General features: G+C 39.4%; 2 protein-coding genes across 4 annotated transcripts in view; both read left to right on the top strand.

The window, feature by feature from the left end:
• Positions 1-18,483, top strand: part of LOC123875500 (receptor-type tyrosine-protein phosphatase kappa) — a 144,175-nt gene extending 125,692 nt beyond the window's left edge. For 2 of the 3 annotated variants that reach the window (XM_045921353.1, XM_045921354.1), the window contains exons 4-16: positions 2,861-2,948; positions 4,611-4,687; positions 5,864-5,998; positions 11,082-11,219; positions 11,897-12,063; positions 12,869-13,004; positions 13,333-13,582; positions 13,909-13,985; positions 14,329-14,460; positions 15,118-15,246; positions 16,893-17,080; positions 17,657-17,792; positions 18,263-18,483. In XM_045921353.1, the coding sequence (XP_045777309.1) occupies positions 2,861-2,948; positions 4,611-4,687; positions 5,864-5,998; positions 11,082-11,219; positions 11,897-12,063; positions 12,869-13,004; positions 13,333-13,582; positions 13,909-13,985; positions 14,329-14,460; positions 15,118-15,246; positions 16,893-17,080; positions 17,657-17,792; positions 18,263-18,343 (1,734 nt within the window). In that variant the 3' untranslated portion in view covers positions 18,344-18,483. The remainder of the gene's footprint in view (positions 1-2,860; positions 2,949-4,610; positions 4,688-5,863; positions 5,999-11,081; positions 11,220-11,896; positions 12,064-12,868; positions 13,005-13,332; positions 13,583-13,908; positions 13,986-14,328; positions 14,461-15,117; positions 15,247-16,892; positions 17,081-17,656; positions 17,793-18,262) is intronic. The other variant, XM_045921352.1, reaches the window with a different exon arrangement.
• On the top strand, positions 18,347-20,155 carry LOC123875833 (the record flags this gene model as incomplete). The annotated part of the gene is made up of 1 exon (XM_045921880.1): positions 18,347-20,155. A coding segment is annotated over one exon (1,809 nt), but the record flags the coding sequence as incomplete, so codon positions are not given.
• Positions 20,156-20,805: the final 650 nt, after the last annotated feature.

The following is a 20,805-nucleotide window of genomic DNA, read 5'->3' as shown; positions in this document are numbered from 1 at the left end:
CTGGGAACGGACGTAGGATACTTTTTGTCCCGGAAAAACATAGTATTCCCACGGGATTTTTCAAAAACTTAAATCCACCTGGATCGAGTCACGGACATCACCTATTTGGTGCCGAGATAGCTTGCACCTAGGAAGGGACTGGTATTTTCATCACGTAAAAACAACGGGATTTTCCCAAAACCTAAATCCACGCGGACAAAGTTTTACACAGTTTTAGTTTTTTAGTCCACATAAGTGATGCGGAAAACTATAGAACCTACACTGCTGTCTGTCTGTGCGTCTGTCCGTCCGTCCATTCGTCTGTCCGTCTATCTGTCTATCTGTCTGTCTGTGTTCTACATAAAAGTGTTTATGCTGTACGTTGGTACGGAACCCTTTTTGTGCGAGCCCGACTCGGATTTGACCGGTTTTTTCATGAAACTTGCATACATTACGATGATTTTATCTCATAGTGGTTATCGTTTTCCCTCAGATATTATACCAGCCGATCTACTAGTCTAGATAAACTGTAATAAATAAACGACCAACTTCTGATTAAAAACTAAGTAACCAATCAAAGTAGTGATCCAGACATCTCCTTGATGTCCCCGCATCTTTGATCTAAAATCGATCACATTTCATTAAAACTTCAATTCCAACAGCAAGAATTAAATCGATAGGTATCTAACCTTTATAAAAAAGACTGGTAATTTTTAAATTTTTCTAACTTCTTTTTATAACTTAAAATTTAAAAACCCCCGACACAAAAACCTCTGTAAGAAAACTAAGAAAAGAGCTGATAACTTTCAAACGGCTGAACCGATTTTCTTCGATTATAGCTAAGAACACTCTCGATCAAGCCAAGCCAGCCACCTTTCAAACAATAAAAACTAAATTAAAATCGGTTCATTCGTTTAGGAGCTACGATGCCACAGACAGATACACAGATACACACGTCAAACTTATAACACCCCTCTTTTTGGGTCGGGGTTAAAAACTATAACTGACAACCAGCTGGTCTGTGTATCATTTGAACGGTATTATTTCAAAACATCGTCGACACTGTGGTGGCTAGTCTCCTCTTAAATGAGGAGGTTAAACCTTTGGTCATAGTCCACCACACTGGCCGAGTGCGGATTCGCAGATTTCCCACATCTTTGAGAAAATTATGGAGAACTCTCAGGTTTGCAGGTTTCCAGGCAAAAAAAGATATTTTTGTTTCTTAAATATTCTTGCATTAAATAGGGTAGCGTCTCATACTCGGAGCCAATTAGCACGCTATTATTTACGAAGGTCAAAAGGGATTCAAGTTTCTAGTCTATTAGGGTGGAAAAGTGTTTGAAATTATTTCGAGTTTCGTCAGCTGTGAGCGTTTGTAACATTAAAGATAATGAACAAGTTTATTTTACAAACATATACTACCTGTGCTAGTATTGATTCTAATCGCAATTTTTTAAAGTTTTGGCATCTTTTTCTTACCAATGTAATAAGAAAAGGATAGACAAACTTTTATTTAATTTTAAATTGTCAAACCTCGTGTCTTTAGTTGCCAGTCATAAACATAGTTGTTTAAATTTGTAGAATAACTCTATTATCTCTCTAATTTTTAATTTCATATTCATTTTCTGACCTTTTTCTTTAGTTTAGAGAACAAGTTTAATAAATTCAAAATTTGAAAAACCCCGACACAAAAATCTCTAAAAAGTGAATAACTTTCAAAGAACACTCTCTATCAAGCCGTCTTTCAAACAAAAAAAAAAAATTAAAACCGATTCATTCGTTTAGGAGCTAAGATGCCACAGACAGACACACAAACACACAGATACACACGTCAAACTTATAACACCTCTCTTTTTGGGTCGGGGGTTAAAAACATCATTCACAATCAATGCCAATCTACCTAATATAAGTAGCATAGAATCGGTTATCTGTGATAAGTAGAAATGTTAAGAAAATTTGGCAAACTCCAAACAGATATTAGTAGAACTTGTCTATAAAATTACATCTATACTTACAGTTTGATTGATCAATATCCAAAAGAGAATCATACAAACGTAGTTTTATATAGATCGTGTAACGGAGCGACCGGCAAAGTGCTTAGTATGTGAAGAAATCCTCAGAGACCTGTATTTATCTATATTTTAGTATATTTGCCCACTTACGTTATCAGGCTGTCTTTTGAAGGGTCATTTTAGGGGTTTATTAGGGTGGGAACGATTTTGAGTCTATATCACGCTCCATCGGCGCCGATCGCTTTGAACATAAAACTAAATGTACAAGATCATTTTACGTCGGTTATCGACATTATTTTTTAAGGACTTTAATAATAATAGGTGTTTCATAATATTTTTAATTGATAGAAAAAGGAGGATACCTACTGCGCAGCACAAAATTGGGATTATTAATTTATGTAGACACTATATAGAAGAACAAGAGTGAATAGGCATCTTTTAGGTAAATGGGTCCCATCTTAGGCCACATCATCACTTTCCATCAGGTGTGATTGTGGTGAAGCGCTTGCTTATAATCACACTAATATTATAAAGGCGAAAGTTTGTATGTATGTATGTGTGTGTGTGTGTGTGTGTGTGTGTGTGTGTGTGTGTGTGTGTGTGTGTTTGTTACTCCTTCACGCAAAAACTACTAGACGGATTGGGCTGAAATTTAGAATGGAGATAGATTATACTTTGGATTAGCACATAGGCTACTTTTTATCCCGGAAAATCAAAGAGTTCCCACGGGATTTTTAAAAACTACATCCACGCGAACGAAGTCGCGGGCATCAGCTAGTGAATAATAAAATTAAAAAAAGAATAATTTTAATTAAGGTGCATATTTTTTTCTATTTCCAATAGTTTTGAGATGTTTTATATTGTTACAGACTGCAATCAAAGTGGAAACACACGCATGTCGACACGCACAGAAGAAAACAAACGTCCACAAAAACCAAAATCAAAAAGTTACTCCGTGTAAGTATTGTTAAATTACATACTCGTAGTACCTAGGCCTTTTTGTAGTCTTTTTTAGAACAACAAGATAAAGTTGATAACTAAAACCCGACTGCGATCGTCTTAAGAGGGCTCTCTCCGTCACTCGTTTCATACAATCGTAGTTCCAATTTCATTTGAATATTAAGCAACCAAAGTCCATGAAATTTTGCACACATATTCTAGAAACTAATATCTATGTCTGTGGTTTTCCAGATTTCTGTTTAAATATTCGGTTTCAAAGTTACGCGGTCTTAAAAATTTTCATACAAATCTTTGAGCCCCTGTAATTTTAAAACTACATATTTTTAGAAAAATCTAAAACACCACAGACACAGATATTAGTTTCTAGAATATGTCTGCAAAATTTCATGGAAAATTGTTTTTCTGTCGCTTGGTATATTTTAATATTGTAGTACATTTATATTTATGAACTCAGAATTTCCTCTTCTTTCATTTGACTACCCACTCGATATATTAGCAAAAAAAAATTTTGGAGACCCCCACTTTTTTTCATGTAATATCCGTTAGGTCAATTTTTTTCGTATAAAATGTGGCGTATGTCACCTGGACCTTTACGACGAATCGATTGACACCTCATTCATCAAAATCGGGCCAGTAGTTTAGGCGCTACGGCGGCACACAGAATCTGGATACAAACATACACACATACATACATATCACTCGCCATATTTTAGCTCTATGTCAAAAGTACGATTTTAGTCTTTCATAGAGATAGTATATATAATCCTTCATCGAAGTAGTCCTTATAAAGGTGAACAGTTCCTTTGACATGACCGTTGACATATACAGCTAAAATGGTGAGTGAGATCTCAAAGTTTGGTATCAAAGACTGAAGTCACCTGGAGTTATTCATGGTTACATCACTTTAGAAAATTGAGAGCACTCGTAAAAATATTCAAATATATTTCTTGTTTCATATACAGTAAAGTTAAAAATACTAGCGTGACATTAATTTGTTACTTCCATTAAAATAAATGGTACATATGAATGTTTAATAAAGTGTCCCTGCCACAGAGTTTCCTCTATGTAAATTTTATGTTAATTTCGGCTCTCTATGTATATTTGAATACGGCTTAAATATTAAAATGGTTTCTAAATCCATTTCTAAATTGAAATACAATTTGTATCAGTAATTTAGAAACTCGTTATGTCCATGGATGTTTTTACAATTATTTTTGTTGAAAAATGAATATTTATTTTTACCGAAATATTTAAATATACTGTAGCAGCAATTTGGGTAGATATTACGATATTAAAATTCACGCATCACAGATACACACGTCAAACTTACAACACCCCTTTTTTTTGGGTCGGGGGTTGAAAACAAATAAAATTGAAAAATTTCATACTTATCAAAAATATCATGTATTAGGTACACCACTCGCAGTGTCCAGAACGTTGGCTGCGTCCTCGTTGGATAATAACCAGACAAATATCTAATATGCTGACCGAGGTCATTGCCAGCCGTCCAGTCACCCGTGGACTCCGTGAGGCGGGATGACAGGTCCTTAAAAAGGATCTAGCATTCTCGCCCCAAGAAGCCACGGTCTCTAGCCCAAAAGTAACAAACATTTTTCTGTACAAAAATTTTCTATCGTAATAAATATGACTTGTTTGCAGATGACTACAACAGAGTGGTGCTACAGACGGTTGACCGGGAACCGGATTCCGATTATATTAATGCTTCCTATGTAGATGTGAGTATTATAATATAAATTAAGGATCCTAATTCATACTAATTTAATAAATCCGAAAGTGTGTGTCTGTCTGTTAAAGGTACAGATATAGCTTGCGTCCGGAGACGGACATAGGCTATGTTTTCGTCCCGAACAAGTAAAGAGTTCTCACAGAGTTTTAAAAAAACCTGATTCCACGCAGCCATTACCTAGTATGTTATAAAACATGGTTTTGTGACAAGTTCCATGGGTTTTATACACAATTTTAACAAGTTCATCGCTAATGAATTTACTGAAAAATAAAACGCTCGAGTGGTAAAGTTGTACCAAAATATGTCAACTCTTTGCTACTTTGTTTGGTACTCTATTGTTCTATACTCCACGAGAGTATTTGACCATGTGATTTGTAGGGAATTGCGTAACAGAGAGCCCTATACTAACTTCTCTCCGTGGAAGGATTATAATAAGGGTTGCACCTGTGAAATATGCATAAAATAAAAATAAGACTAAAGACGGTGGTTAGATTAAGGTAACTAAGCGTAAATTCATTCTCGTATATTTTGCGAGACACAAATTTTAATGCCACCGCATAATAACCGCACCGGCATTGTTGAAAAGCCGTACAAATTGCCAGGAGTGTAAAATTCCTGACTAAATTGTGCAATGTTATTGGAATTCTGTGACAAACCTAGGTAAATAGCACAACTAGGGGTTGTCCTTGATTTACAATATTGTTTTGATTTTAAGTATAGTCTCACGATAGTTTAAACATTAAAATATTGTTTTACACTGTAACTTATCTCAAAATTTTCCCTTCTCCGATCTCATTCTAAGCTAAGAGGCGACCCATGCTTCTCAGGAGTTGGCCGAGGATGGGTCGTGATCATCACAACCCATGGGTTGCTGATGACTCTAACTTTCTCTGATTCTTCTGAACCGTAATTGGTAGAGTTGCATGTTTTACTAAATGTGTATTTTCTGCAACAAATAATAAAAAAATGATAACCATAAAAATTAAAAATAATTAAAATGGATTATTTCTAGTACGACGGCAAGGAACCCTCGTGTGCATTACCGAGTCACTCTTGACGATTTTTTTGGGATCATCGACTTTAAAGCCAATCGCTGAGCTTGACTTGGCAAACGTTTTAACTGAGAATTGATCGCTTGTATTAGCTTTGGATGTTTCTTTCACAGAGTATATTAAAGCCAAACGCGTACATAGTGACGCAGGGGCCAACAGAAGAGACGGTGGTGTCCTTCTGGCGCATGATATGGCAGGAGCGGGCCGCTGCCATCGTCATGCTCACCAAAACATTCGATTTTATCAAGGTAAGCCATCATTTCTATGTAAGCCATTGACTTTCTTATAAAAACATTCAATTTCAGCAAGGTAAGTAGCCGTTGACGTACAATAAACAATTATCAAAAAAATGGAAAATACAACTTGCCTAGCCAAATTGAATTTTTTCAAAAAAAAAACCAGTGTCACTCGGAATAATGTAAAAGTTCCAAAAAAAAAGCCACACACTTTTTTTTAAATAAATAATAAAATAGCGAGCAATCAGCAAACAAGCAGGCAGGTCGCCTGAACATTTGCAGCACCAGAGGTACCGCCGCGCCGATGCGTTGCCGGCCTTGAAAACATATAAATCTGTTCAGGCATATAGGAGCTATAAGATACTCAAATCGCTTGTTCTCGTGAACTGTGCCTATATTTTTTTCAATTGTCAATGTCAAGTTTGTAGTTATAATTACAAGTTAGGGAAACTATATTATAAGTATGGACTTCGTCTGTGCCGGCGCTCGCTGACACGCGCGGTGCCCCTTTAGAGCGCTTCTCAGTCAGTTCCACAAGCAAAAAGCAACAGTAAAATACAAAAACCGGCCACTTTTAATAAAAAAAAAACACTCCAAAAAGGCACCGCACTCGCGCCAGTAAACGTCAACACAGACGAAGTCCAACTGTGCCTATATGCGCTAACCATAGAGATAGTAATGCGCTAACACATCTCCTTCGCTGTCGTCTAGAGCTCCTTTTACCTAAAGCCAACTGTACCTGTGTAGGTACAGGTACAGCCAGAGTAGGGTTAAATGAAGCGAAAATAATAAAATATTCGCTGAAATATCCCTCCGCCTCTCGCGAGAGCGCGTCCGCCGGGTTTACATAATAAACAAATTGCTTTACATTTTGTCAAGGTAAAAGGTTGCTTGGAGTTTCAGGAACGCTAAGTGTTTTGCTTTTTAATAAGCAATTTAGACGCTTGTATTATTACTTAAGAGGTTATATATTAATATTTCAGAATTATATTCCTGACTAGTTCATGCTCGCGACTTCGTCCGCGTGGAAGACACAAATAAACCCCTTTTTTAATGAGTTGAATTTTAATAAATCCTTTCTTAGTGGATGTCTACGTCATAATAGCTGCCTGCATGCCAAATTTTAGCCCGATCCGTCCAGTGCTTTGAGCTGTGCGTTGATAGATCAGTCAGTCAGTAAACTTTTCCTTTTGTATATGTATTTAGATAGATACCTAATATAATTCATAAATATTAATAACCTCTTATGTAATAATGCCAGCTTATTAAAAAGCAAAAGTCTTAGGGTTTCTATGCGAACCGTGAAAGCCTAGTGGTTAAGATGTCTGCCTCCTAGTTCGGTCGGGGTTCGATCCCGGGCACGCACGTCTAATTTTTTAGAATTATGTGCGTTTCAAACAAATCTCTTGCTTTAACGATGTAGAGACACATCGTGAGGAAACCTGTATGCCTGAAAGTTCTCCATAATATTATCAAGTCTGCCAATCCACACTTGACCAGTGTGGTGGACTATGGAGTATGGTCAACAACCTTCTTATACTTAGAGGAAACCTGTGCTCAGTAGTACGCCAGCGACGGCTTGATCATGATGATATATTATGAAACCTTTTTCAAGTGAAACGATGATTCTTATACAATTCCCTCATAATATAAAGAGAGATCCAAATCCAACCAGAAGATAATATGCCGTTGCTATAACGGCACAGGCAAATGAAGCGAAAATATTCGCTCCAAGCTTTATTGAGGCGAGTGACTCTCCACCGAGCTATAAAAGTAATTTTGTTAACGTTCATAAAAAGAAGACGAAAATTTTCGAGCGTGTTTTAGGTATTTTTTATTAGGGTGCATAATAATTTTTGACTGTTGCCTATCCCAAAAGAATAATTAAAAAAAATATAATAAAAATTTAGAGCTTTTACAACTAACGCATTTTCACTTATAGCTAATATGCAGAAGTCACCAGCTGCGATTTTAAAATGAAAAAATGCATTGCCTGCCCTTCAACTTTGCTGATGGTTTGAGATATGTCAGTGATCTTTGTTTCCTGCGGATCTTTTCACTGCCGATCTTACACCTGATGGAAAGTGATGATGTGGCCTAAGTAATAGTACTTAGTACTCGTAGAACCTATTGCAAAAACTAATTAAAATAAAAAATAAAAAACGAGTTATGATACAAGGCAACAATTGCGCAAAATCAAATAAAGGTTTAACCATGTTTACCTTAATTTCAATTTTGTCTGTAAATGTAAATTATTTCCATTTCGCGCTCGTTTTTAATTGTGTTGCGGGCACGATTAAATGAGATTAATGTGAAAATTAATGCGCAATAATCAGTACTTATACTCGTTTTACTTGTGAATCGGGATAAACGACACCTACGGGTATTATCAATTATCATTTCAATTTAAAGTAGTCCACCACAGTAATCAATAAGCTTAATTGCTTTTATCATTTATTCATATTTAACTAGCTGTTACCCGCAACTTCGTCCGCGTGAATCTTTTAAAATTCCCGTGGGAAATCTTTGATTTGCGATCATGAACAAAACATTCCAAATTCACGGTTTTCGGATTTATTCCTTTACTTGTGCTATAAGATCTACCTATCTGCCTTTCATTATTCTAGGTCAACGGGAAGTACCCTATAGGTTTTCTTTACAAACACGACAGACGGACGGACGGAACGACAGACAGAGAACAAAGTGAAAGGGTTCCGTTTTTCCTTTTAAGGTACGGAACCCTAAAAATACTACATAAAATTCCTCTTTCCTTTCTAAAATACTGGTTACGCCAATTTGCCTCCGGGTGCGTATCTACATCTCAATTGCATTACCCTTTGGAGGGTATGCGGCTTCCTTATTATTCCTTTCGTAATGTAGGCGAATTCACGGCATAATTACTACAAAAAAGGGGTCAAAGGGTATGGAATTCCTTAATTTCAATTATGTCTCTAAATGCATGCCCCTTTTTGGCTGTGTAAATTCTTATGAAAACGGGACAAATTGTGGTCATATTTTATTTGCGTACTTAGCTGCTGATACTTGAACTTCGTCCGAGTGGGTTAAGGTTTTTAAAAATCCCGTGGGAACACTTTGATTTTCCGGGATAACAGTGTCACTGTTTGTCCTTTGACTATCTCTCTGCCAAAAATCAAATCAATTGGTTGCTTAGTTAGGGCGTGAAGGAAGGACAAACAAACAAACACATTTTCACATTCATAATATTAGTACAGATGTGGGGACGACGAAATGTAACGCACGAATTCGTAAATAGAATATTTTAGCCTGTGCTAATCCCGTAGGAACTCTTTGATTTTTCGGGATAAAAGTAGCCTATGTCACGAAGTGATTGAAGGACAAAACAATAAACCTACACTTAACTTATGCAAACCCCGATAGTTTTTATCAGGCTTTCATTTCATACGATAAAAATAATGTTAAACAATTTGTTCCATAAATAACCAGATAGACGCTCCCTAACCTCAATAAAGCGGAGGAATACTTTAGCGAATATTTTCTCTTCATTTGACCGTGCCTTCATACTCGTAGCATAGCGTAGCAATCATACAGACGCCCTAATAGTTCTATTGTAACTTTTGAACTTATCGTGAAATGGCAATGTGTATCACCGTAAATATAAATACCCCGTAAAACTATGCGTAAAAATACATTCTACGATTCAAATATAAAAGTAATGTTAAAACATTTGTTCCATAAAACCAGATATGCATTCCCTAACATTCAAAAATCGGGGGAATATATTATTAGCGAATATTTTCTCTTCATTCGACCATGCCTTCATACTCGTAGCACAGCGTAGCAATCATACAGAGGCCTACCTCGTGTAACTTTTGAACCGAATGCGACGTGTATCGCCGTAAATCTGTAATGAGAGAAAAATCTGAGCGAAATTGGTGATGTTCTTTCTGGTTTTGTCCTTCCAAAAGCATTTCCTTTAGAAAGGGAAAAAAGTTTTCCCTTTTTAACGTCTCTTACAGGTCGATTTCTATAGGAATTTCAGTTTGCCAATTCAAAAAGAAACGCTTTTCGATGGAGATAATCATTTCTTCTCTCAGCATTGTAACTACGCGTAAAATGTATTTTTTGTTGGATAAATTATGACACTTTTTTTATCGAAATTGACTATTTTGGCAAAAGACTTTTCATAATTAGCTTTAGTTACTATGGATCATGTTTCAGATAGTACTATGGATCAAAGAAGTAGAAACTTTGGACAGTTATTATTTATTGTGGATCTGTTGGTCGGTCTGCACGAAACAAGGCAAGGCAGCCTTGAACCTTGACTATCGGGCAGTTTTCCTTTCTCTACGAACGATTTGAGCGTATTCTTAAATTCTTTACAGACTATAAGGTTATTTCCAAACTGTAATATTAATAAACAGTGCTATAACAAGGCGGCATTTTTATGGAGAAAGCCTTGCACAGGAAAAATTCTTATTTCGTTTCAGTTGTTACGCAGCGTTGGGATGTCTTTGCTTATTTTATTTAGATGCGACTTAGTATGATTCCCACAAAAGTGGAGGATTCCACAGCTACAAACCTACGTAGACCTACCTACTTTACTTTTATTCGAGGGATGCGCATTATGGAAAAAGGTTTTACTTACTAAAGGACTTTTTACCCGACGACGGCAAAGCCAAAAGGAAGGGTTAAGATTTCAGTCTATGTATGTATGTATTTATCTGTATTCCACCGTAGCGCCTAAACTACTAAGTTGATTTTGATGAATGAGATGTCACTCGATTCGTCATTATGGTCCGGGTAACATAGGCTACATTTTATATGAAAAAAATACGACCTGGCGGAATTTAAACGTCCGTATAAAGAAATGGGAATATTAGTCATGATAAACATGGCTAATATTCTTCTTTTTTTTTAAATTACAATCTGCCATGCTATGGCGCGCATTGTTTCAGTATTTACATTTTTATACTTATGGTCATTTAAATATTATACAAGGAAGAAATGTACAAAAAGTAAATTTATGTCAAAGAATACAGACTAGAAATTGTCATATTTAATAAAGTTTAAGATTTAATGGACCTTCCATGATTACTGTTGTTTTTGTTGGCAGGTGATGTGCGTACAGTACTGGCCGCCCAACAAGGAGAAGGACGAGACGTACGGAGACATCAGCGTGGGCATCGTTCAAGAAGAGGAGCTCGCCAACTTTCACATACGCACTTTCCGACTCTACAAGACTGAAAAAGATGTAAATATACTATCTGATTCTATTCTTATTTTTTAAAGAAGCCATGTTAACATATGAGTTATGACAATATTCCCCTTTGCCCTCCAACTAAGCGTAAAGTTTGTGCTAGGAGTAGGTACGACAATAGTGCTGGGTTTGAACGCGTCGCGTCGCGTCGACTTTTCGGAATTCAGTCCACTCCTTAACCGTTGGGCTATTGAGGCTCTTTTTAACCCCCGACCCAAAAAGAGAGGTGTTATAAGTTTAACGTGTGTATCTGTGTATCTGTGTGTCTGTGTATCTGTGTATCGTATCTGTGTATCTGTCTGTGGCATCGTAGCGCCTAAACAAATGAACCGATTTTAATTTAGTTTATTTTACAAGTTGTGATAGCCAAATGCCGGTTCGATCCCGGCACGCACCTCTAACTTTTCAGAGTTACTCGTAGGTATGTGTGTTTTAAGCAATAATTGAATATCACTTGCTTTAACGGTGAAGGAAAACCTCGTGAGGAAACCTGCATGCCTGAGAGTTCTCCATAATGTTCTCAAAGGTGTGTGAATTGTGCCAATCCGCACTTGGCCAGCGTGATGGACTATGGTCAAAACCCTTCTCATTCTGAGAGGAGACCCGTGCTCTGTAGTGAGCCGGCGATGGGTTGATCATAACGATAATCATGATAATTGTTGTTTAACCAGGTGGTTGTTGAAGAAAGGTTCATCCTCCAGTTCCATTACACTCAGTGGCACTCCCACACGTGCCCGTTCAGCAACGCGTTACTAGAGTTCAGGAGGCGAGTCCGTGCGGTGGTCGGGAGACGGCTCGCAACCAACCCTGTGGCTGGCCCTATGCTTGTACATTGCAAGTAAGTGTACAAAAGATTTTTTTACCCAAGGCTTGCACTTGTATAGAAACTAGCGTTACTTTGATAGTGCCCATCACACTAATCACACTATCACACTTCACACTATCACACTATCACACTAATATTATAAAGGCGAAAGTTTGTATGTATGTGTGTATGTGTGTGTGTGTATGTTTATTACTCCTTTACGCAAAAACTACTCGACAGATTTGACTGAAGAATGGAGATAGATAATACTCTGGATTAGCACATAGGCTACTTTTTATCCCGGAAAATCAAAGAGTTCTCACGGGATTTCGAAAAACCTAAATCCACGCGGACGAAGTTGCGGGCATCAGCTAGTAATATATATAGTAACCATATCAGCTTATTTTGCTGTAATCCGCTGAAATGGCTGAAACAGACAATTAATCTGTGTGCAACATGTGATATACACCACCCACTCTCCCATTGCTAAGTACGCAGGAAAAGCAAGCCACCAAGGAATACTCACTACCACCAAGCAAACCACACAGATCCTCCAAAACGTTTCACTCGTATGTTTCACTCCGACACCGGAGCATCCTTGGCGATGTAGACTTTACAATGTGGTACCTTTCTCATTCTGAGAGGAGACCCATTCTCAGTAGTGGGCCAGCGATGGATTGATATGATGATAGTGATGATCTTATTTATATTGCAAAAGTTATAAGACAACAAGCAATGCAAACCTAATTTACACCACAACGCGCGGGGAGTAGCTTTCATTAAAATCAATAATCAAAGCCATCTTAATTAAGAAGATATCATTTAATTTCCATTTTAGCGACGGCGGTGGGCGCTCAGGCGTGTATTTAGCCGTTGACGCAAATTTAGAATTAGCTGAAGAAGAAGACTGCTTTGATGTTTTCGGGTATTTAAAGAAATTGAGACAATCCAGAAAAGGCCTTATAGAAAACGAGGTATGAAACAAACTAGATAATATCTTGTTTCAAGGTATCTTTTTAGGTACTTTCAAGTCTCAGTTGTAGTACTTACGTTTATTGCTACTATTCTGTCAATCTTTGTGTGGGAAAGCTTTTGAAATATACGAAAAAATATTTGTCTCTGCCTTTTTTTGTGAATTCTGTATACATTTTCTTCAATATGTATTCTAGTCTTTGATGTAGTTGTTTGAATAAGTTTATTAAAAGAAAAAACAATTCAAGATGATGGTACTTAGGATGCTAGACGTTTGAGTTTACCTCCTTTATTTTAAGTTCAACTTAAAAAAATATGTTTTTTTTGCAGGAGCAATATAAATTCGTGTATGATACGTTAGAGGAACACGTGGTCTGCGGAGTTTCCTGGTTTCCAGTATCAGAGCTGTCACAAAGACTGAAACAAAAGTCCCAAAGGGATCCAGTGACCAAACTGAACGAGTACCAGAAGGAATATCAGCAGATATGTAAACAGACGCCCAGGTTCACTATAGGGGACTGTGCCGGGGGTCACAGAGGGGACAATAGGGAAAAGAATAGAGATGTTCTTGTAGTTCCACGTAAGTTGCCTTTATTGCTATTTACCTATTTTAATCTCGCCAGGATTATTTGTATAGATTATTCCTCATGAGTATTGAATATTTGCATGCTATGTAGTAGAATATGAAGATCGCTAATACTTAGTTATTATGTTATTTTAAACATCCTATGTATTCATACTCAATTATTTATTTTACATTGAATGTAAGAATCTAGATCGCTATCTTCTATTCTATCTATATTATCTTCCTATGCTAAAAATTAGCTGATCCACGATTATAATAAATTTACTTATAATGATTGTGTCCAATGAAGTAAATATTTAAACAAAAATAATTGTTTACAGCGGACAATTTTCGTCCATATCTGACATCCTTCCAAGGCAATAGTTTTACAGACTACATCAATGCTGTGTTTGTAGATGTGAGTAATATTATTATTTACATGAGTTTTAAAGAGAGCTTCCTCATGGCACTCTCTCTATTGATTCTTTCCTTTGAGCGCTGCTTTATTAAGATTTGTTTCCATCTTAGGATGTCTTTCTACCAGGTTTAAATGAGGAAGCGTCGCTACGCTTCCTCGTTTAAACCTGGTAGAAAGATATGTTTGTCCTGGTAGAAAGGGATGTTTGTGAAATCTACCAGTAAAATACGGTCCTCGTACATCCTAAATGGAAAGACAGCCTTAGACACCGCTCTTCATTATGGTTGTTACTTTTTAATTTTGTTTTTTATATAAATCGTTCTTTAAGTTAATTTTTTTTCAGGGTTACACGAAACCGCGGGAGTACATAGTGACGGAATGGCCGTTAGTACTGACACAGGGAGAGTTCTGGTCTCTAGTGTATGACTACGAATGTGCTGCGGTCGTCGTTTTGTGCGTGCCTCAGAAAAATTCTGTAAGCCCTTATATCTAGAGCATAAATCTCGCATTATTATCATCAACAAAACGCTACTGCCCTGGGCCTTGACTTGGTCAAGCAAACTTCTCCAACGAAGGAAGCATACAGCTTCTTTCGAAATCTGAACCTCTATAACTCTCATGTCATTCTCCGCCCCATTAATCCACTGACCTCTAGGTCTTTTTCAGCCTCTTCAGGTCTCTGATATGCTCTCCATCAACTTTTTCGGGGCTCTTGTTTCGTCCATGCCCTGCTCATTGCATTTTTAACATTTTAATGATTCTGACTATCTCGGTTCTAGACCTCAAACTACTGGATCTAGAAACATGTATATGTGCATTCTACTTCCCACTAAGAAAGGTTTTTCAGAAGTTCCGCCGCGAGTCTTGAGTAGTTTTTGAAATATTTGCGTAAATCAAGTTTGGTAAACAAAAGATTTTTAAAGAATACTAAAATTTGTTATTACTGAGGTATATTTATTATACAACATATACATTACGCATTTTGCAATTCTGGAGAAGAGAATTTTTATTCAAAATATCAGTCAAAAGCTCCAACGGGTACCTATTTATTGTAGTAAAATAAAATTATCCATACTTACCTAAAAAATATTTATTTTTGTATCAATAACTAAATGTGATTGTTTCGTTCCAGCAACAATATCCCCCCTTCTGGCCTGAGGGGAGGCACCCTAAGAAATATGGGCCAGTATTCACAATAGATCACGTCTCTCATAACCACTATACAAATATAAAGACTTGGATATTTAGGATTAACAAGAAAGTAAGTATAATTTTGTGCCCATTATGTATTTTCTATTTTTTTTAAAACACATTTTAGCGTTTAAACCACAGTTATGGTGAGTGATTAACTATGGTGAGTGATATCCATTGTACACCACATAAATTAAATACAAAGAACTTAAACGCAAAAACAAAACAAAATACACTTTGGTGGCTTTTACTGTAAAAATTTATTGACTTTTAATGGCATTGGATATTTTTAAAATGGCTTACATAGGTAGACTGTGCCCCGATAAGGTTAAAATATCACACAATGTTGGATGAAATAGAGGCCAAGCGGAAAAATTATTAAGCGCAATGCACACCCGCAGAGTGGACTGCGTGCAGCGGCGTGTAGTTCATAGAAGCATAAAAGCGCTGCTTACCCTGATTCAAATAGTTCAATGCTCATTTTTCATCATGACCTCCAATAAAGAAGAAACTAATAACTTATGCCTACCCTGGCTATAAACGTTGTGCACGCCACTGAGTCTGCGTGACTGACGGACTGACTGGCTGATCTATCAACGCGCAGATCAAACTACTGCACGGATCGGGCAAATATTTAAATAAAATTTGGCATGCAGCTATTAGTGCGCAAACATCCGCTTAGGAATGTTTTTTGAAAATTCAACCCCTAAGGGGGGAGAAGGTAAAATAGGGGCTTTTAAATCAGTATAGTCGCGACCATAAGCTAGTAAAATATAGTCTAATGACTCGCCCTCACTCAACTCCGTCTGTATGCGTCGGCTCTTATTGATAACAAAACTATCACTTTCCAAACTGAAAACCTATTCATACGTACAAACGTTTTTCTATTGTAATCTAAAATCTAAATGGACCATTATCGGGTTTTATTGCGGCGGTAAATAACCAAAATTTCGAGTATCGACGTCATTTATTTACCAGTTGTTATTCTGTTTGTGAGGACAACATCCATAAAATGTATTAAAAAAATATTGCTTTTCGTAATGAACATTTCCAAAGCTCCGTTCGAGTGTCCATTCCGGATATTGAAGTCTTGCACAGCATCGGGAGAGGATATTTACAAGAACGTATAAATCTTAAAAATACATTATTTATTCCTAGTACTTATTTATAAAAAAATAAACACTTTTAAAACAATTAGTATAGATGATACCTGTAATTTCTATGATTTCTATCCTTAGTATGAGTTTTCACGTTTAGTAACGAGCCATGATTGTTTACGTAAATCGTGAGTCGACAACCCCCAACGGAAGATTCAAGTAACTCCAATCCGTCTCTCTGTCTGACGTTGCGTGGTATTTGCTTCATAAAAAATTTACAATAAGCCCTAATGACTAGAAGTTGTACACATAGAACGTGTGGACGGCTGGGCGTACTTAGTGCGTAAAAGTATTTTCGTGCGTACGTATTACAAAACAAGACTGTGTGTAAAATCCCTGAAATAATTAACGGAGAAAAGACTGTGTGTATGACTGCGCATGCGAGATATTTAATATATTTAAATTGCGGCTACAGTCTCAATAGATACTTACATTATTTCTTTATTCTACTACGAAGTTAACACTAAGTTAACCCTTGATTGTGATCTCACCTGGTGGTAAGTGATGATGCAATCGAAGATAGTATTGAGTATGAATTTTATTTTCTCTATCCCAATAGATAGTATCGCTGACGGAATTGATGGCAGGAGTAAAAGCGCCCCCGAAGACAGTCCAGCTGTTCCAACTGACGTGTTGGCCGATGGGGCATAAGGTTCCCTCGTCCACGAACTCTCTCGTCGAGCTGATGAATATGGTCGAACGGTGGCGACAGCGTACCGACTACGGGCCTGTTTGTGTTGTGTCACCGTACGTAAGATGGCTCTTTTAGAATACATGACATAATCAGATACTAAAACTTTCTTCTCATAGATCTTTCCAGTCAACAATCTCTACCTCTACCTACCACGCACATAACGAGTCAAGCTAAATAAAATATTTGCGGTATGCAGTTCGTTTTTTTGTACGCTTTGATAGTTCATACTAATTTTGGAGACTTCATAGATTGGACTTTTCTTTAAAAAAAGCTTTTTATAGGTACCTACTAATTTAGTTTAATGTCTCCAGCTATACTGAGCGATTATAAGCGCCATGTGACTACCTTCAAATAAGTTGAAGAGATATACATATATATGTATATTTCATAAAGCTCTCATTCATTTTCAAAATATCTAAGATGGTTAACTTAAAAAAGGGCCTGGGAAAAAAGAAGAACTGCATTTTTAATACATTGGTGTTCTCCAAGTTCTGTATAAACTTCAAGTCCCCACTTTTTTCAACAATTCATGTTTTTATACGGCATTTAGAGATTTTTTCGTAATCTGTTTTAGTTTAAACAGTTTCCTCGACGCGTACCGAAATATTGCAGCGTGTATATTTTTACAGTGACGGGCGCAGTCGCGCGGGCGTGTATTGCGCCGCCAACGCGTGCATCGAACAAGTGATAAAACACGGAGAGGTCGACGTGTTTCAGGCTGTGAAAACTGTGCGGCGACACCGTCCGCAGCTTGTCGAAAACATGGTAAGCTATTGTGTTCAAGAATACATTTAGAACGAGTTTGCACTCGATAACTAATGGTTTGCCACGAACTAAAACTTACTGCCTATTTTGTACCTTAGCAAGAAAAATTAAAACTGAACTTTATACAACACAAATTAATTTTAAATTTAAATGAAATAGGCTCTCCCTCTCTCTCTCTCTCTAAGGCACAAAAACTATAATAGTGTTTCGATACTCGAAATCTGTCAATTTTATCGAAACATGCATACTCATACTAGGCATATTGATTGAGAAATAAAATCGATGATTAAGACTTTTTTAACTATTTAATTAAACCTAGAGTCCAGACTATTTAAAAAAGTGATGTTTTCTATTATATTTATATAAATTTCACATTATTATAATTTATATTTAAATTAACATATACGTAGAAGTTTATGTCAATTGACTATTTCTAGGTTAAAAGTTACATTCATGCCGTTCCTTTGCAGACTGAATATAAGTATTGCTACGATTTGGTACTACATTACGTGCTGCATTATTTGAGTAAGGATATGAATGAGAAGAAGTGAGAGTGCGAACTCAAGGACGAGCTCTGGTTCATTGAATTCGGGCGCGGCGCTGCTCTACCTACCACGCCGGAGGAGACCAGCCCTACGGCGGTGCACAAGGACGCCAAGCGCCAACAGAACAGGCCGCTGAGGCCACGCCGGGGCCTGTCCCTCGACCGGCTCATGCCCAACACCGCGCGACCCCCTCTGCCGCACGCCGTCACCGTCGACGCTCCCCGCCGCCCTCGCCGCGACCGGCCTCCTCTCCGGCGCTCCATCCGGCTGGAGGACGACGACGGTGCGGCCGAAGAACGTCGCCGAGTCTTCGGCCACGGCCCGCGCGCGCCCTCCTTCGACGAAGGCGACGTCAGCGACGAGCACGAGGAGTGTGAGTGTCGCCGTTCCTTCGAGCGCTCCGGCCCGTCCACTGACACGCCCGAAGAAGACGAATACGAACCAGAGTTCGCCACCTCTCCTCCAGCAGATCCGATATCGATCGATAAAAACTCACGCGGCGCGTCCGCGGATCGCGTGCTCGACCGGCGCGACGCCCCGCTCACACTCCGCGTGCCCGCTCGTGCCCACTCGCAAGGCGTCTTTGAACGACGTCTGCCTAGAATTTATAAGTTAGGTTTAATGGATAAGTCGAAACGAGCCAGCTCGAGCGCGCTCTACGAGCGCGTAGAACGTTCGCCGACTGAAGCATTCTATAACGCTACAGGTTCGACGCGTTTGAGCTCGCAGGAACTGTTTGAAAAATTTTGTTCAGAAGATTTCACATCCTTGTACGGGCGGGAGGACGACCGGCGTCGAAGACCTCCACATTCAAAATCTACCGGGAGCAGCGGCTCGGACGTCAGGCACGAGCGAAATTGCTGCAAGCGGATGCCGTGCGGGTCCCAGCCTGCTCTGACACGCCGCCACGTCTGCCACGCGCCGCGCTCGGACCGTTCCACTGATTCTGAAGACACCTCACCGCGACGGAGTAATTTTAATCCCCTACCACTGGATGAAACACAGCCCACAGACGACTGTTCCCGATCGGCTCCCTTACTCAGTCCGGATCGATTCGAAGCCAGATTCACTTTCGATATATCTGAACGCAGTGAGGTCACTTCCAATCGCGACGAAACACCATCCGATGCGACCGAGACGCGAAATTTGACCTTGTACGAGGAGCCTCACTCGGATCGAACTAGCATCTGTGAGCTGTACGACGCAGCTTTTTCATCGCATCGACCTTCGTTTCGACGCGACAGTTCGCGACGGCGCGGAGGGCCTTTCGATTTGAGCGCTCTCGACTTTCGCGCCATCGACGACGAGAGTCCCCGCGCCAGCAGACGGACGTCACAAAGGAGCGTCGACGATACTTTCCGACAGAATTCGGAATCTCGAAGTTGGGCCTCGGACTCCGTGTTCACTACGCCGGAACGTCGCCAAGTCGATACTTCGCCCTCGTCGACCGGCACGAGACGTTACCTAACGGCTCAGGGTGATTCAACACGAGCCGATTCAGCCACCGCGGACTCCACATTCGGTGAATCGACGGCCGCGGATGAGCTTCCGAGCGTTATAGAAAGATCTGAGTATGCACTTGCAGTAAAGTTGGGTCGAATAGAATTAGATGAGAGCTCAGAGCGGCCGGCGTCGACTCCGCTCGCGGAAGGCGCTAGGCTGTCGAGTCGGCCGTCGATGCACAAGCTGGAACCGATCGAGCCCGAGCGGCTGTGCGGCGGCGACGCGGCGGACGCGGCGGAGGCGGGCGACGCGCCGCAGCGGCGACGCCGCGGCGCCAGCGAGCCGCGGCGGGCGGCGCGCTGCTTCCCGCTCTGACTGCGCGCGGCGGCGCCGGCACCCGCGCCGCGCCGCAGCCGCCGCCGCGCCTCCCACGCCGTGCCTTCCCGCCGCCGCGCGCTCCTGCAGCTGACCACGCTGGACCGATGTAGTCGTAGCGTAGTGGGCCCGCCCGCGGTCCGGCGACGTTCGCGACCTCCCGTTCGTCGCTGTCTCGAACCCTAGTTCTCGCCTAGAACCGAACGTAACTGCCAAAATTCTATTGAATTAGTGAGTTTGTATGTATAAATATAACTTCGATTTTATAATTTGTTTATCGCGGCGTCTTATCGGTATCGTTGAGGCTGTGCCTCGACTACGTGCGTAGAGCGTAGATTCTAAATTCCTTAGAAGTGATCCGGAGGCTCGCCGCGGACGGCGCCTCGGCCGCAGTCCACGACTGACACAGGGTCATTTAGCTACTCGTAAATTCGTAATGATGTAAATTTTGTCCTACTCACATTGGCACATCACTGTGAGCTTTAAATGATAGAAACGTTTTTACATTTGGTCGATTTTGGTAAAAGTATTAAGGTCGCGGTGACGTTTTACCTAGTAACGTACCTACCTAAATAATAATTGTATTGTAAAAAGTACTTGTAATTGTGTAAGTTCTTGTAGTAAGATTTTTCAAATTATACAACATCGCG

The sequence above is a fragment of the Maniola jurtina genome, chromosome 20 (assembly GCF_905333055.1).
Source record: "Maniola jurtina chromosome 20, ilManJurt1.1, whole genome shotgun sequence".
Taxonomy (NCBI): domain Eukaryota; kingdom Metazoa; phylum Arthropoda; class Insecta; order Lepidoptera; family Nymphalidae; genus Maniola; species Maniola jurtina.
The sequence above is the reverse complement of the archived record's forward strand: the minus strand, read 5'-3'. Positions and strand labels throughout refer to the sequence as shown.